The sequence below is a fragment of the Nyctibius grandis genome, chromosome 18 (assembly GCF_013368605.1).
Source record: "Nyctibius grandis isolate bNycGra1 chromosome 18, bNycGra1.pri, whole genome shotgun sequence".
NCBI classification, from domain to species: Eukaryota; Metazoa; Chordata; class Aves; order Nyctibiiformes; family Nyctibiidae; genus Nyctibius; species Nyctibius grandis.
In genome coordinates this window covers 10441488-10456705 of record NC_090675.1, presented here as the reverse complement: position 1 = coordinate 10456705, position 15218 = coordinate 10441488, and the positions used below count along the sequence as shown (strand labels likewise).

Genomic DNA, 15218 nt, shown 5'->3' with positions numbered 1-15218 from the left:
AAGGCGTTCAGTGCCACGGGGCAAATAGCATACGTGTGGTTCCAGCACATAGTGCTGCTCCTCAAAAGAGCCCGAACCCCCCAGCCCTTCCCTTCGCGTGCTTTGACGCTTGCGGAGGTGCCCGTGGGGCGCGTGGTACGAGGTGGCTTGGAGCAAGAGATGGGAGCACGTGCGAACCCGGTGGGGAGGAATCTGAGATGTGCTTTTCTCATAAGTTGTCCTGCCCAAATGCTCCGTGTCGTGATTCAGGAAGAAAAACCCTTGCCCGTTCCTGCGGGAGCATCCCGGGCAGCGACTGAGCTGCGGCTGCCCCCGGGTTGCGGCCGCACCGCGTGTGTGTAACTGTACATACAATACACGTAAATACAGAGCCGTGTCCTGGGGGGGTTGGAGGGGAGCTGGCAGAGCTCTCCCCTGCAGCACACCCCTGTTGGGAAGCCCGTTCTCCCGCGCTGCAGCTGGAGCCCAGCTCAGTACGTAGCCTTTTTTTTTTTTTTAATTGCAATCACTCCCTTTCTGTATCCTTTCTTTTTTTTTTAATTTCTGGGACTTATCTTTTCAGTTTAATCTATTAATTTCTGTTCTTATTTCACTTTGCAGACTATTTGCCGATTTCACAAGACATAATTTTTATCAACTAGTTCTTAAAGATGCATAACAAATTAATCGGGGTTTACTACAGTGCTAATGAGAGAGAGAGACAGAAAAAGCCTGGGTGGTCCATGTTTAATATCAAAGTCCACTGAAAAATTGCTGCTCTTACTGGCTGGTTTGATTGACTGGACTTTTTATTTTATTTTTATTTTTTAAAAGGCTCCATATCCTCACTGCTTTGAGTTTGCTTTTTTATTTTTTATTTTTTATTTTTTTTCCTCTGCTTTGTTATGAGTTTTTAATGCCCACTTGGAATGTAACTCACAAGGATCGGGGTTAGGGGCGTTATGACAGCATGACTTCTCACAAACTTTTTAGAAATAATTTTATCAAGGAAGCAAAAAAGCGATGATTGGGTCTCACGAGCAGCCCCAAGGAGGGACGCTGGTGGTTTGTAACGTAGAGCCGCCGCGCAGCTCGGTGGAGCGAGGCTGGCATCCCCCATCCCCAGGATCGTTAGCAGCACAGGGTTTAATTATGCCAAACCCCGGGTGTGACCCTGCGGCCGTGGGCGTAGCAGACCCACGCGCGTTGTCTCCCGTTTGGCTCGCTCGGAGCTGCCGTAGCCACGTAGCCACGGCCAGGAGCCACCGAAGGGCTTGGGCAGCCTCTGCACCTTGGGCAGCCATCCCTGCCCCGGCTCCCGGCCACTGGCCACCCCATCTCGCAGCCAGCCATGCTCTCACACTTCCACTTCCAGACAAATCATGGGCAAATCACCGAAATCGTGGCAGGAGGCCGAGCTGCCCCTGCCAGCCTGAGCTGGGTCGCGCCTCCTGGTCCCCACCCTGATGGCAGGAGAGCCGCACCCCCCTGACAAAGCCTCCATCCATGGGCTTGGTTTTTAACACGACCAGATTCTGGCCTTTTGGGTAGCAAACGCGCGTCATATTTAAATTGTGTTTTTCTTACAAGCGTTTCTACCCATTTTATAAGTTTGTGAGAAGTAACTTGCATGCTTACAGTAGGACTGTAATGCATTTTAATGTTTGTTAATCCACTTGTTTAAAATGTCAGTGTCAAAGGCTCTACGATACACGGCTATGCTGTTCATTTCATTAAAGATGCTTGATGTAATAATTGGTTAGTTTTCTTTTTACTTTTCTGCAGGCAATAGCTTTTTTTAATCTGTATGGCTTCTTATTATTTTGTTTGGGTTTTTTTGCTATGAATTGCTTTGCTTTTGTGAACTTGTCTTAGTGTGCATGATTTGCAAACATTTCAGCTATTGTGAATTTTCTCATTTTTTGTAAATAGTCCATCTGTGCTTTTCTTTTTTTTCTTTTTTATGACTTTTTCCTTGTAAGTAACTGAGGTAGAAAATAATAATAAATTGTTTACAACGGATATGCTGTGTTGCTGCTCTCTTAGCTTGCAGTTTTAAATATTTCGGTTTGGACGCACCAAATAACCAGTACCAATGACAATGTAATAAAAGAATAAAACAACCATCACTCAAAGTGTGTGACCCGCTGTTTGAAGAACCTGCAGATGAACGGTTACATACGAGGTGTGTTTACAGCAAAAATTAAACCCCAAAAAAGACGACAATGCGTTTGTAACTGGGGGGAGAGGAGCGAGTCCCTGTTAAAATTGGAGTATCCCCCAGTGTGATCTCCCCCCGCTGCGGTCAGTGCTGTCCGTGCCAGCCACCGAGCTGGGCTTAAGCACCAAACCCACGAGCGTGTTAGAAAACCCTTGTTGCAAACTGGCCAGCGCTAACGTGCAGGAATCTCTTTCTGCTGTTTGGAAATTGAGAGGAAAATCAGGTAACTGGTGTGGCTGCGAGGAGGGCCCTGGCCGGGGCAGACCCCATGGTGGGATGGGGACGGTGCCAGCACTCTGCTGATCTCGGTTATATTTTCTTCCATCGTTACCTGGGTGGTTGGCGATTGCCAAAGTTACTTGAAAGCCTCCAGCTCAGGAATTTAATTTTTTTTTTTTAATTAAGGGTTTGTTTGCTTCTGTGTTTGTTAAAGCTTATTAAAACCTTTGTATATGGGGAGAGGTGGGAAAAACAAATGTTTTCACAAACTTCTCAGAGCTCAGGGAAATACACTGGCTTATTAATAGTGGTACTCCATAGTCTGCAAAGCCCAGCCTTGGGTCATGCTCCTGCAGTGCCCGGTGCTGTGAAAATGCAACACAAGATCAGTTCAAAGTCTAAACTGATGTTTTTCATTATTATGAGAGCATTTAAAACCAACTTTCTGTTAATCTGTAGAGCTTAATTTAGTTTCTTTCCTGATACCAGTCACAAACTGTTCACTTATTGGCCGTCAGTGCTGGGAAGGAAGGTGTTCCTGGGTAAAAGTTATTTGTGATGTTTGCCTGGTAGGTCTAATAGTTATTTTCTGAGCCAGGAAAAGGAGCTGGGACTAAAGACAAGGGTAATTATTATAATAATGACTTGCTTAAAGCTTCTTTTTCATAGTGTCTGAGCGCAGGAGGTGAGGTAAGGAAGTTCCTGTCTCTGTTATTTAGGACACTCAGCAATATTTGGAAGCTGCAAGTTGCGTTGCTCCTGCAGGTCTCACCCCTGGTTGATAACCTGCTGAGGGGAGCACGGTGGGAACGGGAGGAAAAGAGTGTGGTTGTAGCATCAACACACTGCAGAGCTGACCGCTCGTGGGGGTACAACGCGGTGGCCCTACTCGGGAGGTGCAGCTTTACCGTGTTGAGTGCGGTCTGGCAGGGTCTGGGAGTTGGTACGTTCAGCCCACAAGAAGCAGCATAAACCAAATCCCCACGAAGGACTTGGGTGTAATTCTGCCAGTTGGGATCAGCCAAGGTCTGGCTCCCAATGACCCCGAGCCACGTGCCCATGTACACAAGCACCCGACTACTCTGGTGGTGTAAAGAGGTTTTGAAGTGGAGATGCCACCTACACATGGTTTCTTCACCAGTAGGGAGTAATGAAGTTGGTATGAATAAGAGTCAACTCTGTAAAACACTCTTTTAAAGCACTGTTTCACAAGACTAAGACGCTTAATAATGGAAGCAAAGTTTGTCTCATCATGATACTTTAATGATCAAACTTAAGATTAAGAAGGAGAAATTGCTGGCAGCTGCAAAATAGGAAATACAAAATATATTTTAAATTGTCTGTTTTGCTAGTTAAGTTTTGTAAGAGTAAGAGATGTGGAACAAAGCTGGAAATGTTTCTCACTCCTTTATCTAACCCTTTATTCACTGCTTAAAATCTGTCTAATCGCCCTGCACTGCATGCTTTCTTTCACCTAAAACACATCACTGCATCTGCATGGCATAAAATGGTTTACAAAGTGCATTTGAAATCTGCTAAAACCACCTTAATTACCACTCCTCAAACCTTTCTGTTTCAGGCTCCATCAGTGAAAGCAAAGACTGTAGACTGGACCTGTTTTAAAATTAAGGTTTTGGGTTTCTTCTGCTGGCGGAGGGCAGGACCGTTCACATTGCAGGTGCATCTGTGGAGTGAGGAGCAGCTGGAGCTGCAGGCAGCAAACTGAGAACTTAATATAGCAAAGCCCGTAAATTTCCAGCCAGAAGGTACTCCTTCACGTTCTGCTTAGGTGACAGGAGCTTGTTTTTTGTCGCAGGAATGGTGTCTAGAGCTGTTCCCTGAGTGCGAGCAGAGCTTAAGCACCTTTGCCTCTTAGGCACATTTTTTCTGAGAAGAGTTGCATTTTTTTAATATTGCAGAGAATTGAGTAAAATTCCCTTTTTATCTCCTGTGGGTGAGGCTGCTCTGGAGGGTTCCCCAAATGGCACGTCTGGCAAAGGACCAGAGCTGCCCACATCCTCTATTAGGTTTTTTTCTACTGATGCCTTGAATAACTTGAGCAATAAGAACATCTTGAACTTTAAATGCTGATTGTCCTGTTCTCACCTGCTCGCTGATCCATGCGTGGAGTTTGAGACAGGCTTTAAAACTTCAGGGTCATTGCCCTGAAAATGAGTGATCATAAAGGGACAGAGAGGAGAGAAAAGGAAAAAAAAAACCCAAACCTACCAGTCTCCCAGGAGCTCGTTGCATTTTGGGGTGATACTGCGGCAACAGAGCTCCTGAGCGATGGCTTCTGCTGTGAACAGGCCACAGCTGCAGCGACTGGGAAGTGTAATGAGAATAATTATTCACAGGAGTAAAGAGGCATAACGTAAACACACATGTATGGAAGAAAACATGAATAACCCTATAGAAAGAAGAACATGGGCTGCTAATGCCCAGTTGTGCCATATAGCCAGAGCACGGCGGCTAGCCCGCTTGTGCCTTGTGCCTCTGTAGATACAATTTTTACCTGTAAAGCTGTTAAAAATTGGAAGCTGAGGGTTGCAAAGAACTTGAAGAGATTAGTCTCCTTAAAGCACAAAACCACTAAAGTATGAATGTTTCTCAGTCACATTTAGTAGTAGGATTTCAAGTTGATAATTAAGTAGCTTCCAAGTCCTCCTTTGCCCAGAGCAGTAATATGTGGTCGCTGCAGTGATGCCCTAAAGGTTTCTGGGCTCAGCATCACAATCCTCTGACCTTTTTTATCACGTGGATGATGAAATACCCAGTGGTGGTTCCTCCAGTGAGGCAGTGGGAAGTTCCCAGTCTCTGCCAGTGCCGGCTGCTGCGCTCGGGGAGCTGCAGCGTCTCTCGGAGAGCGGCATTCGCTCGCCGCTTCCACACACGTAGGTTGTGGAGAACTTCCTACCCTCTGATAACCTTGTCCTCTGATTAATTATCTTCTCTTCTACATAGTTCCCTCTTGTCTGCATTGAATTTTTCCAGCTTCAGCCTCCAGACATGAGTTATTCTTATACCTTTGTTCACTGTCAAGGATCTGTCTTTTAATAATCCTTATCCAGGTAGTTTCGATCGTTCATAAAAATTTAAGCAAGCGGTTTAACCAAGTAGCTCATTTTCTATACCATCGAAGCAACTGAAATGAGGCTTGAAGCAAATCAGTGCCACTTTGCTGATCTTTAAATATATCCCCTAATGCGGTTCCACCTAACCTGCCCTTGTGCATTCAGCAGCAGGTGACTGAAATTCAGAGCTTCTGTGCTGCGTGACAGCTCTGGCGCGGGGAATTCACAGGTATTTCTCCCCCTGTGGTGATCATTCCGTTTATACTTACCTTGTTTATTGAAAATCGATGGTAGATGTTTGGCTTCAGGCTTTAAAATGCGCAATGCTTTCATCGGAGCGATCAACTTAGTATTAAACAGAACTACTTGCTTTTAGGAAGCGATTTGGTTGAGGTTCTCTTTCATCCACATCAGCTGCATTCACTTGAAGCTCATAATTCTCCGTGTTTCACCAGTTAAATTAGGGAGAATCCAAATTACCTCTGGAGTTTGAGGGTTGGATGGTGGGAGGTATGGTTTTCATAGGACACATAGGAGAAGTATAGCAAATGCCTTGAAGCTGCTATAGAATAGGAGCAGTTTTTAAGTAGAGTAAATAACCTAAATCAGCTCCCAGCTTTTGCTTTGTGGCTTGGGTCTTTTTGAATAAATAGTTTTCTTAGAATAAACTATTTGCCTTTGAGAAGTTTTCCAGTTTTCTGTACAGTGAGATAACTGCGGAAGGGTTATTACACTTCAAATGACACAGAAGGATAATTTGGAGACAAACAAGGCTTTGTCTCACTGATGCATAAAGCAATCACTGGGCAAAAGTGCATCATTCTCGTTTAAAAACCGTGGCCTGAGAGTGGTAAACAGCTGAAAAATGGGTCGTTTGCTGTACATAAAGAGGAAGTGCCAAATTTTAAATTAACTATATTTGGGTTTTTATTGCTTTGTTGAAATTCCAAAGCAGAAGTATTTGTTCATAATAACATCCATCTGCAAACATGCCGCGGGTGCGGAGCGCAGTACGGGTGTCTGACGTTGAGAATTCTCCTACAGAACCTTGCCCCGCACCACGTACATTTCGAGCAGCAGATGACTGTGCCTCGGATAAGCAGTGGACTGCTTAATGAGGTTTCCGTTATGCATGATGGGCTGTATCTGAAGTTCGCTAATTTTCTGACCCGGTGAAATAGATTTTAATAAGCTTGATGTAACACAGCGTATAAAGACAAAGGGAAACACTTAACGGGGCTGTCGCAGTGAAGGGCTCTGAGCGGGCTTGGAGATGCTGAAAGCGTTAGTAGAATTGATGAGAAGCTTAGGGAAGGAATTCTTCATTCCACGGAGGTCTGCCCTGCACCTTGCTCTTCCCTTCCCTGCTGCGTGGATGCTGCTATCCCATTTCTTTAAAGACAAACCACGGTCACTGGTGGGGAACACGAGACATCTCAAGCAGGGCTTGTAGCTGCCTCCGCATTCGCTTCCTGCGGACTTTGGGAGAGCTTCGGTAGAGTCTTCAATCAAAGCCCAAAGAGTTAATTGCTACTAAACGATGATAACGTGATGTAAATGATTTGGTAGAATCCCAATCTTAAACCACTTCTAGATAAAATTGCCCAGAGAGGCTGTGGCTGCCCCCTCCCTGGCAGTGTTCAAGGCCAGGCTGGATGGGGCTTGGAGCAACCTGGTCTAGAGGAAAGGTGTCCCTTCCTGTGGCAGGGGGTTGGAACTAGATGATCTTTAAGGTCCCTTCCAACCCAAACTATTCTATGATTCTTTGAAAATTTGATTTCTCTGGGTATATTTTCCTCTCTAAACGCTGAGCTTCTAGTTGTTAATCGAAAGCTTGAAATGGTAGCGTTTTTTTTCTGTCTCATTCTTGTTTTCTTATAGAAAGGGAGGGGGAGTGTGAAACAGAGAGGCCTGAAAGATGAAGGTTTTAAACATAAAGGGATTGTTTGGGGATGGAGCTTTCCCTTGTGTGTGCTCACCATTAAAGACTACATTTTTGCCCAGTAAATTGGACCCACGCCTGCCTGCCTTCAAAAAAAAAAAAGCTACCAGGCTCTTCTGCTTCATGGTTTTGAGTCTCTGATACTTTTGAAATGAAGCCTAAAGATCCTACAAAGAGGATAACGCTGCCTAATGGAAAGAATAATGCAAGCGAGAACCCATTTGGAATGACAGCTGTGAGCCTCGCGAAGCTTTTCTGTGCTGATCAAAGCTGCTGGTAACATTGTTTGAAAAGAGGATATCAGTTTCCCCCTCTCCTGTTCCCACTCAACCTGCTGATGATTTTATATTCCAGACTTGGCGCTTTTTTTCCTGGGAGATCAAGTGAACCTCCTAAATGACCGGTGTTCAGATCAGCGCGCTGGGGAGCACCGTCGGCGTAAGAGGCGAAGTGTTTTGGGGGGGACATGGCCTCAGAGCGCGATCCCCTCGTGCGTAGGGCCCTCCGAAACGCCCCGCAGAGACGTGACTCTGCAGGATTCAGCTCTGCTGCCAACGCGTGCAAATACTCCCAACGATCCGTAAAGAGAGAGGAAGGATTTTGCTTGCTAGGCGTAGTTTTATGGTGGTGTTTATTTTATTCTCCATGCGTGTCCCATAATTTTGGTTATTTTCTGAAGTCCGTTGCTGGAGTCAGGTGATGATTTGAGCAGCTCAGCTTCCGTTTTTATTCTTGTTTTAAATCCCTGTGCTTATTGCTACAGTCTAAACATAACGACCTCGTGTGCCCCAAGTGCTTTAGCCATTAGAAGCAGAGAAAATTCTTTGCGTAGTATTTTTTGATGTAAGAACTAATTTCATGATCTTTGTGACTTCTCGGTTTGATTCCTGTTGTCTGGCTGTTTGTAGAGGACAGGGTCTTGCGTCCTTTGGGGATGCAAGACAGTGGGGTCTGCAGGGGCTGAACGGAGTGGAGCAGGTCCGCAGCAGTCAGTGGTTTCTCCTGGAGAAAGCCAGGGCTGTGGTGAGTGAGACTTTCCCAGACTGACTTGTGCCTCGGAGCAGGCAGTTGCTTGCAGCCAGCCATCGATGAAATCTCTGACCTTAGGGCAAAGCGTTTAAAACCAGATGTGTCCATCTTCCCTCGCACGAGGCTGCTTCAGTATTTAAAGTGAAACTATTGATGCAGGAAGCAGAAAAATTTATCTGTGAAAAATTGAACTCCAAATACTGGCTTTGGCTGGTCCAGAGCAATAAGAGAGCGTGAAATTGATGTGAATCCTCAGGGCTTTCCTGGACAGTGTGTGAGCCCGTTGCGAAACATTTATTGTAAAATATCTTCTAATTGCAATGCCTGAAGTGGGCACTTTGCTCCTTTTGAAGAGCTTTGGTATCTTGTTTTCTCCAGGCAGTTATATACACAAAGGAGGACAGGGATCCTTCGGCAGGAGTCGGAGCGCCTTAAACATGAGGAATGAATTGATCTCTCTCTCCACCCCTTTTGATTTTCCAGTTGCCTTCAGGGAGCAGAGGGCTCGGAGGGAGGGAGCTGGTGCCGGCCGCGCTCCTGCCTGGCCGGCGATGCAATCCAGAGAACGTGGTGGCCAATGGTCCTGTTGGCTTCAAGGCGCGCTGGTCCAGGCGCCCCTTCCTGGGACCCGGTTACCGCCAAGTTAAAATGACCCCGGAGCGTGCAAGCCCCTCGGCGGCTGGCTGCAGGGTGCAAAGAGCCTGCTGATACCCTGCATCCCTCCGTGGCCCCTGGGGTCCCCCTGCGCCCGGCAGCCCGGCATCCCCAAAGCCACTGCTCTGTCTCCCAGAGAAGCCTGCGCTTCCCAGGCATCGCTGAGGTGACGCTGGGCTCTGCAGGTTAACCCTTCTCCTTGCCCCCTGCTCAGGCCCTTGGAGGTGTCCCCAGAGCCCTGTGCCACGGTCCCCGTTGGTCAGAGCAGGATGGATCGCGTCCACCTTTGCCGCTGCCCAGGGAACAGCACCCGGGAAGGTGCCGCTGGGACTCAGCAGCTGCATTTCACCCTGTTTTAAACCCTGCTGCCAGGGGAAGCGTCAGCGTGGGCTGGGGGACCAGCAAGAGGCAGGTCCTTCTGGGGGCCTGGAAACCAGCAAAAGTGCCTGCTCATGCCTTCCTCTTCACTGAAGAGCTGCAGACACCTCAGCTCTCAAATTTTAATAAAACAGTGTGACAGCGCAGGCAGGAGGGTGAGAGAGGCAGAAGTTTCTTGCAGTCCACAGAATAGGTTCAGTATTAATTGCACTGTCACTGTAGTGACATTCTTTGAAGTCTTGACTGGTGTAAACGTTTGTAAACAATGGGAGGGAATAATATAGTGTGACCAAAGTGCTTAAATAACGCTGTGGGGTTGGTACGAGGGGAATTACAGAGATTAGCGGTGGAGCTTGAGACCAGAACCCGTGAGAGCCCGGCTGCACCCTTGCCTGTCTGCAAATGTCTTTCTCAAGTCACTTTGCTTCTTTGTGCCTCGTTTTATCCCATCTGTGACGTGGGGATGGCATCAGCTCCTGAGAGGTTCGGGAGCAAACCAGCACATCAGTACAAGAGTGGGTTAGCCCGGTTGCGAGCTGCCGCGCAGCACTAATGCACTCAGCAGCGGGATGACGGGGAAATCTGTTCTCAGCTGACCGAGCTGATTAATGCAGTGCCTGGCAAATGTAATTTCAGTGTGGGGGACTGATTACTTTCAGTACGTTGGATTGATTTAGGGATCCTCCAGTGATGGAGCCAGCCTGTGAGTCTGTATCGGTAAGCAGGTTTTTGCCGATCGTGATAATCAATCCCTGCTCCCACCTCCCTGCAGCCGTAGGGCCCCGCTGCCGCTCACCTCCGCCTGGCCACAGCGTTCCCGGGCAGAGCACGAGCAGCCCATCACACTTGAGTTGTTTGGAGTGCCATAACGCAGACACTTTTATCTCAGAATTGGGATAATAGCTTTCTTTGGGGGTGGAGGGATTAATTTTTCACACATCTGTCCGCTGGAATGCAATAACAGATCCTTTGTTCAGGCTCTTTCTGTGGAGTGCCTTCTCCACCCTTGTTATTTCATTCTTCTTTCGCATGGCAAAACTTTTTGTCCTGCATTTCAAATAGATACTGAGCGTCCCTGGCAGTTGAACAAGAGAAACAAACTTTACAGACCTGTTTTTTATGCTGCGTCCAGGGGATGCTTGGTGATTTGAAGGGTATTTGATTGTTTTTGGCAGAGGCGTTTTATTCTGTGGAAAATCCATGGCTCCTCTGATCCCTTACGGATGGTTTAGGGAGCCCCTGGAGCCTCCAAAGGAGAGATGTGCTGGTGGCCAGCTGGTCCTGGCTGTGCCATGGGAACGCTGAGGACGCTGCTCTCGGGAGGTGTGCTGTGGTGGGCAGGGAGCGGAGGAGGAGAGGCTGTAGGGATGGTGCCAGCTCTGCTCCCTCCTAACCCACAGCGAGAGGGCTCGGGGCTTGGCCCAGGCATGGCTCTGCATGAGAACGGCTCAGCTCTTGGCCTGCAGATGCCTTCCCTGCTGGTTGGAGGTTGGTTTGACTCTTAACACAGAGATTTCTCACTCCAGGATATCGCAGCTCCAGCCCTAAACGTAAGTCGGGGGACCCAGCCAGGATTAATGGCTCCATCGCCAGCAAGAGTGAATTTAGTGCTTGGGTATTTGGTTATAATATCCCCCAGCCTGGATGTGCTTCCTCTTGCATCCCACTCCACAGAAATTGTAGCAGTTCATCAACATAATAAAATCAAACAGATTCACGTCGGCGTTAAGGAGCAGGATTTGCTGTGCGGTGCGCGGGCCCCACGCATGGGGAGCAGCAGCAGACACAGCCTGGGGTAGCTGTGCATACATTTACCTATGCTATTTCTTTTTTCCCCCAGCAGCCCTATTACCATATTTAAATGCAAGTATGTCTTTTTTTAATTGATGTTTTAAGTAGCTTCAAGTCACTCTAGCCTAGTTGTTCTCTGCTCCTTTCACCCTGGTAGATTACCTGTAGCTGAGACGATAGTGCTAGAGGTAGCGGGCTCGTAGTCTGCTGGTTTCTCTGGGTCTCTCTCCGTTTCTCTGGCTCGCTGTTCTCTTTTCTGTTGCCTCAGTTGTTTTTCTGTCATTCTTCAGCATTGCAAAGCAGCTGTGATCAAAGCCCTGGAGCCCGCTCAAGGGGCAGGTCCTGTGGTGGCGTCTGCCCCGGCGTTGTCCTGTCGGGCGCCAGGAGCGGTCGGAGCTCCCCAGGGACAGGGACCTCCGAGGGGTTTGTTGGCATTGCAGCGAGGGGGTTTGGGGTTCTTGCTGATCACCTGGACCTCTTAAAATACATATATTTAAAGTCAGAGCCTCTGGCAGATCTTTTGAATGTTAATTCAGTAAAGAAACTAAATCTGCACTCTTGCTAGCAGCATTTTATTCATCTGTAAGGGCTTGGTCCCCCCGTAGCAGGATGTATGTATGGCTTAGAGCTCCTTGATCTGCGGCTGTTTTGCTTTCAAAAGCTTTTTTTTTTCTTTCTTTCTTTTTAAAATTACATTCCAGTGAGTTTTTTCTGCTTGATCCCAGCGAATCTGTGATCTTGACATGAGGACCTCCTCGTATTTTCCATTACCGCTATGTCTGTAGATCAGCACGTTATTATCACTTGCAAATAAGCAAAGGAGAGAATTCCCTCGTTGTTTTGCGAAGGGGCTGACCCCAGCCCTTTGAGAGGACGGAGACGTCAGCCGAGCGCTGCAGGCTCTGCCACTGCTCTGTCCGCCCCGGCACCTCGGCGTTTGTGGTGTGCCGTGGCCAGGCGCCCCATCAGCTGCCACGTTCCTCTTCTGCAAGGGGATTTGGGCCGCTTTTGTGCCGGCAGAGCCCACCGGCAGCAGGCACCTGGCGAGGGCTCGGCTCTTCTAAAAACAGCGCCTGTTAATGGCACGGGGAGCCGGGACGGCCCCTCTGGAAACGCCGAGCCCTCGGCGGCCGCCCCGCAGACACTCGCGGTACCCGCTGGCTTCTTTCTTTACCCTTCTCCTTTTCTCCACGGCCAGGTTTTCCGGCAGCGGCTTATGGACCAGTAGCAGCGGCAGCCGTGGCGGCAGCAAGAGGATCAGGTAGGGGGGCCCGCGGAAGAGCAAACCCTCAGAGTGCAGGGTCAGGTAAAAGCTCTGTCGGTATTCTGTGTGGCTGCAGCTCTCCATCATTTCTCTGATTTTTCCTCACACTTATCCTGGGGACCTGAAAACAGACGATCGGGAAAAAAAAAAAAAAAAGGAATTATATGAAAAATAAATAACCAATCCCAAACCCAAACTACAAGCAGAGGCCACGGGGCCTGGAGCACCTTGCAGGAGATTGGCGTAAGAACTGCCAAAACCAGGGTAGATATTTGGATTTGTTTCTCTATTTATTCCTTTATTATGTTGGTTTCTTTGTTTCTTTGGTTTAAATTCGAGGTTATAAAGGACACCCCCCAAAAAAATTAATTTGTGGTTTTGAAAAAAAAAAAGCTTTCGTTTCTCGTGGAAAGCTGGTGTTGGGGTGAGGTGGTGGCGGCGGCCCCGGGCGCTCCCGCCATGCCCGGCACCGCTCTCGCCTCCTCCGCCACGGCCAGCGCGAGGGTCGGCTTTCGCGGGGCATCCCGCGGCAAGGGGGCCCTGTCCCCCCTGTCCCCTTGGGGATGGCGTCTCGTTGCCGGCACCGAAGCGTGGCTGGCAGTTTGCCGGCCCGGCCTGCTCTCCTGAGGAACGTCAACGCTTTTCTTCCTGTCCTTCTGAAAACTTTTTATTTTTTTCCCCCTTAAGGGAAATAAATAAACTGTTGCCAATTAGCGTTATTGCCTCAGGTTTTAAATTTAGCTCAACACGTGAATTAGTGCTTTGCTCAGGTAATTAAGCGTTCAGACATGAGTGAGCTGTTGGCTCGGCAGCACCCGCCACCGCCTCGGCTCCCCGGCCTGCCCTGGTCGCGCCGGGACGGAGCCGCTGCCGCCCCGCGCCTCCGGCATGGCCGCCAGCCCCTCGCCAGGCCCGGCTCGCCGGCCTGCACGGCGGAGGGGCCGGGGCGGCGGCGGCAGCAGCTTTCCAGCTCACTCATGGCACAGTCCTGACGTGGGGGTTTCTCGGTGGCTTTTCGGGCAGCCCTGGTGGGTTAACTGGGCTCCCGAAAAGACCTGACCAAACCGCTGCGTGAGGGGTTACGAGGAGGGTGCAGGCCCAGGTGTGTCTCGAGTGCGAGCCTGATGCCATGGAGGCCAAAGAAAGACACCAGGAGAACTCCGTTCCATGCAAACTGGCACTGCTTGCAGGCTACAAAGGATTATCTGTACCAGTTCCATCTCGTGGCATGTAGAGAGCGCCTAAGGGGTGACTTGCCAGCCTGGTTGTGGGGATTCCCCGTCTCCCGGCTTCTCCTACCCACCCCTTCATGGAGGGGGAAAAACAAACCCAAAGAGGGGAAAAAAAAACAAACAAAAAAGAGATTGATTTTGCATATGATTTCAGGAAAACAGACTTCATTGTTTCTGCTTCTTCCTGATGTTTTGCCCTTCAGGTTTTGTTTTACGTGCAAACAGACCTGGTGAGTTGCCCCTTAGCAAGGCACAGAGGGTTTGGCTGGATTAACGTTGCTTCCCTGATTATTATTGTTATTTTTTTTAATCGGAGTGCTTTTGGTGCCCATTACAACTGAACTGAGCATTGATCAATTCTGTGCCTGAAAATCATTTGTCTTTAATTTGAGTGTTCTTTGGTTTTCCTTTTGTTGGGTTTTCTGTTTTGTTTTGGTTTTTTTCGTTTTTGTTTTTTATTTGAACTTGCAATACGAAACTAAATCTAACCCCAAAATTAACAACACCCTTTCTGGCAAGTTTAAAGAGCAGTATGGTGTTTGGAAATGTCTTTCAAGCCTCAAAATTGCCTGTGTGCACAAAACTGGCAAAACCCCAAAACTGAATCAAAAGAGACCACCCCCCCCCTGCCTCCCCAGCCCCAAGATCTCAAGGAGGAAGATGGGTTTGTCACCGGCCCGGCCCGATGGCCGCTTGCATTTGCAGCCAGACGTGCTGTGGGAACAGTGGTGTTTTATGTAGAGTCATTTCCATCCACAGACGGTTTTCAGAAGGGACATCCTGGGTTCGCCTCGTCCATCCAGCAATGGTAGTGAATTGTATTCAGGAGCAGTCGAGTACGATCGATCTTGTGCTACAGTTTATGGGCCCGATTCATTACAAGAAAAATGGTTGGGTTTGGTTTTTTTTTTCTTCTTTTCGGTTGGGTTTTTCTTTTTCCTTTGCAAATTTGCACAGTCCTCCTTCATGCATGCCTAATCCAAAAGCACGGAGCACAGCACAGTTGGCCCTTGCTGGCCCCTTTCTGCCAGTAAACGGAAAAGAGCTGGAAAACACATGGGCAGGCTCATCCCACCGCCCCTCTGCTCACTGGGGAGCCTCAGCCCAGAGGCTGCGGGAGAGTTCCCCATCGCTGCTGCCCCTTCTCCGCGCTCCCGCCCCACCAGCTCACTCCAAATTGGCCTCCTCTGCTCTCTGGCCCCATCCTGCCGGCACTTGCCCACCTTCCTGGCATCACTGCCAGCACGGTGGCTCTGCAGTGCCGGAGCTCAGGCACCGGTGGGGCTGAGCTCCCGTGGAGAGCATTCGCCTTCGGGCGTGCATCGTGGTCTTCCAAGGAAGCCGCAGCCCTTCCACTCCAACCCCCTGGGCTGCGGTGCGTGGGCACTGAGCAGCTCGATTTCTCCCCGGGGTGATGTTCCTCCTCTTAGGAAAT

General features: G+C 48.8%; 1 protein-coding gene across 18 annotated transcripts in view; it reads left to right on the top strand.

The window, feature by feature from the left end:
* Positions 1-15218, top strand: part of MSI2 (musashi RNA binding protein 2) — a 215237-nt gene that overhangs the window by 181788 nt on the left and 18231 nt on the right. For 8 of the 18 annotated variants that reach the window (XM_068415921.1, XM_068415912.1, XM_068415920.1 and 5 more), the window contains exon 11: positions 12486-12548. The exons of 2 other annotated variants lie outside the window; for them this stretch is intronic. In XM_068415921.1, coding sequence (XP_068272022.1) covers positions 12486-12548 — 63 coding nt within the window. Of the gene's footprint in view, positions 1-600; positions 657-12485; positions 12594-13986; positions 14014-15218 lie in introns of those variants that run through there. 8 more of the 18 variants (XM_068415917.1, XM_068415911.1, XM_068415910.1 and 5 more) reach the window with 3 other exon arrangements.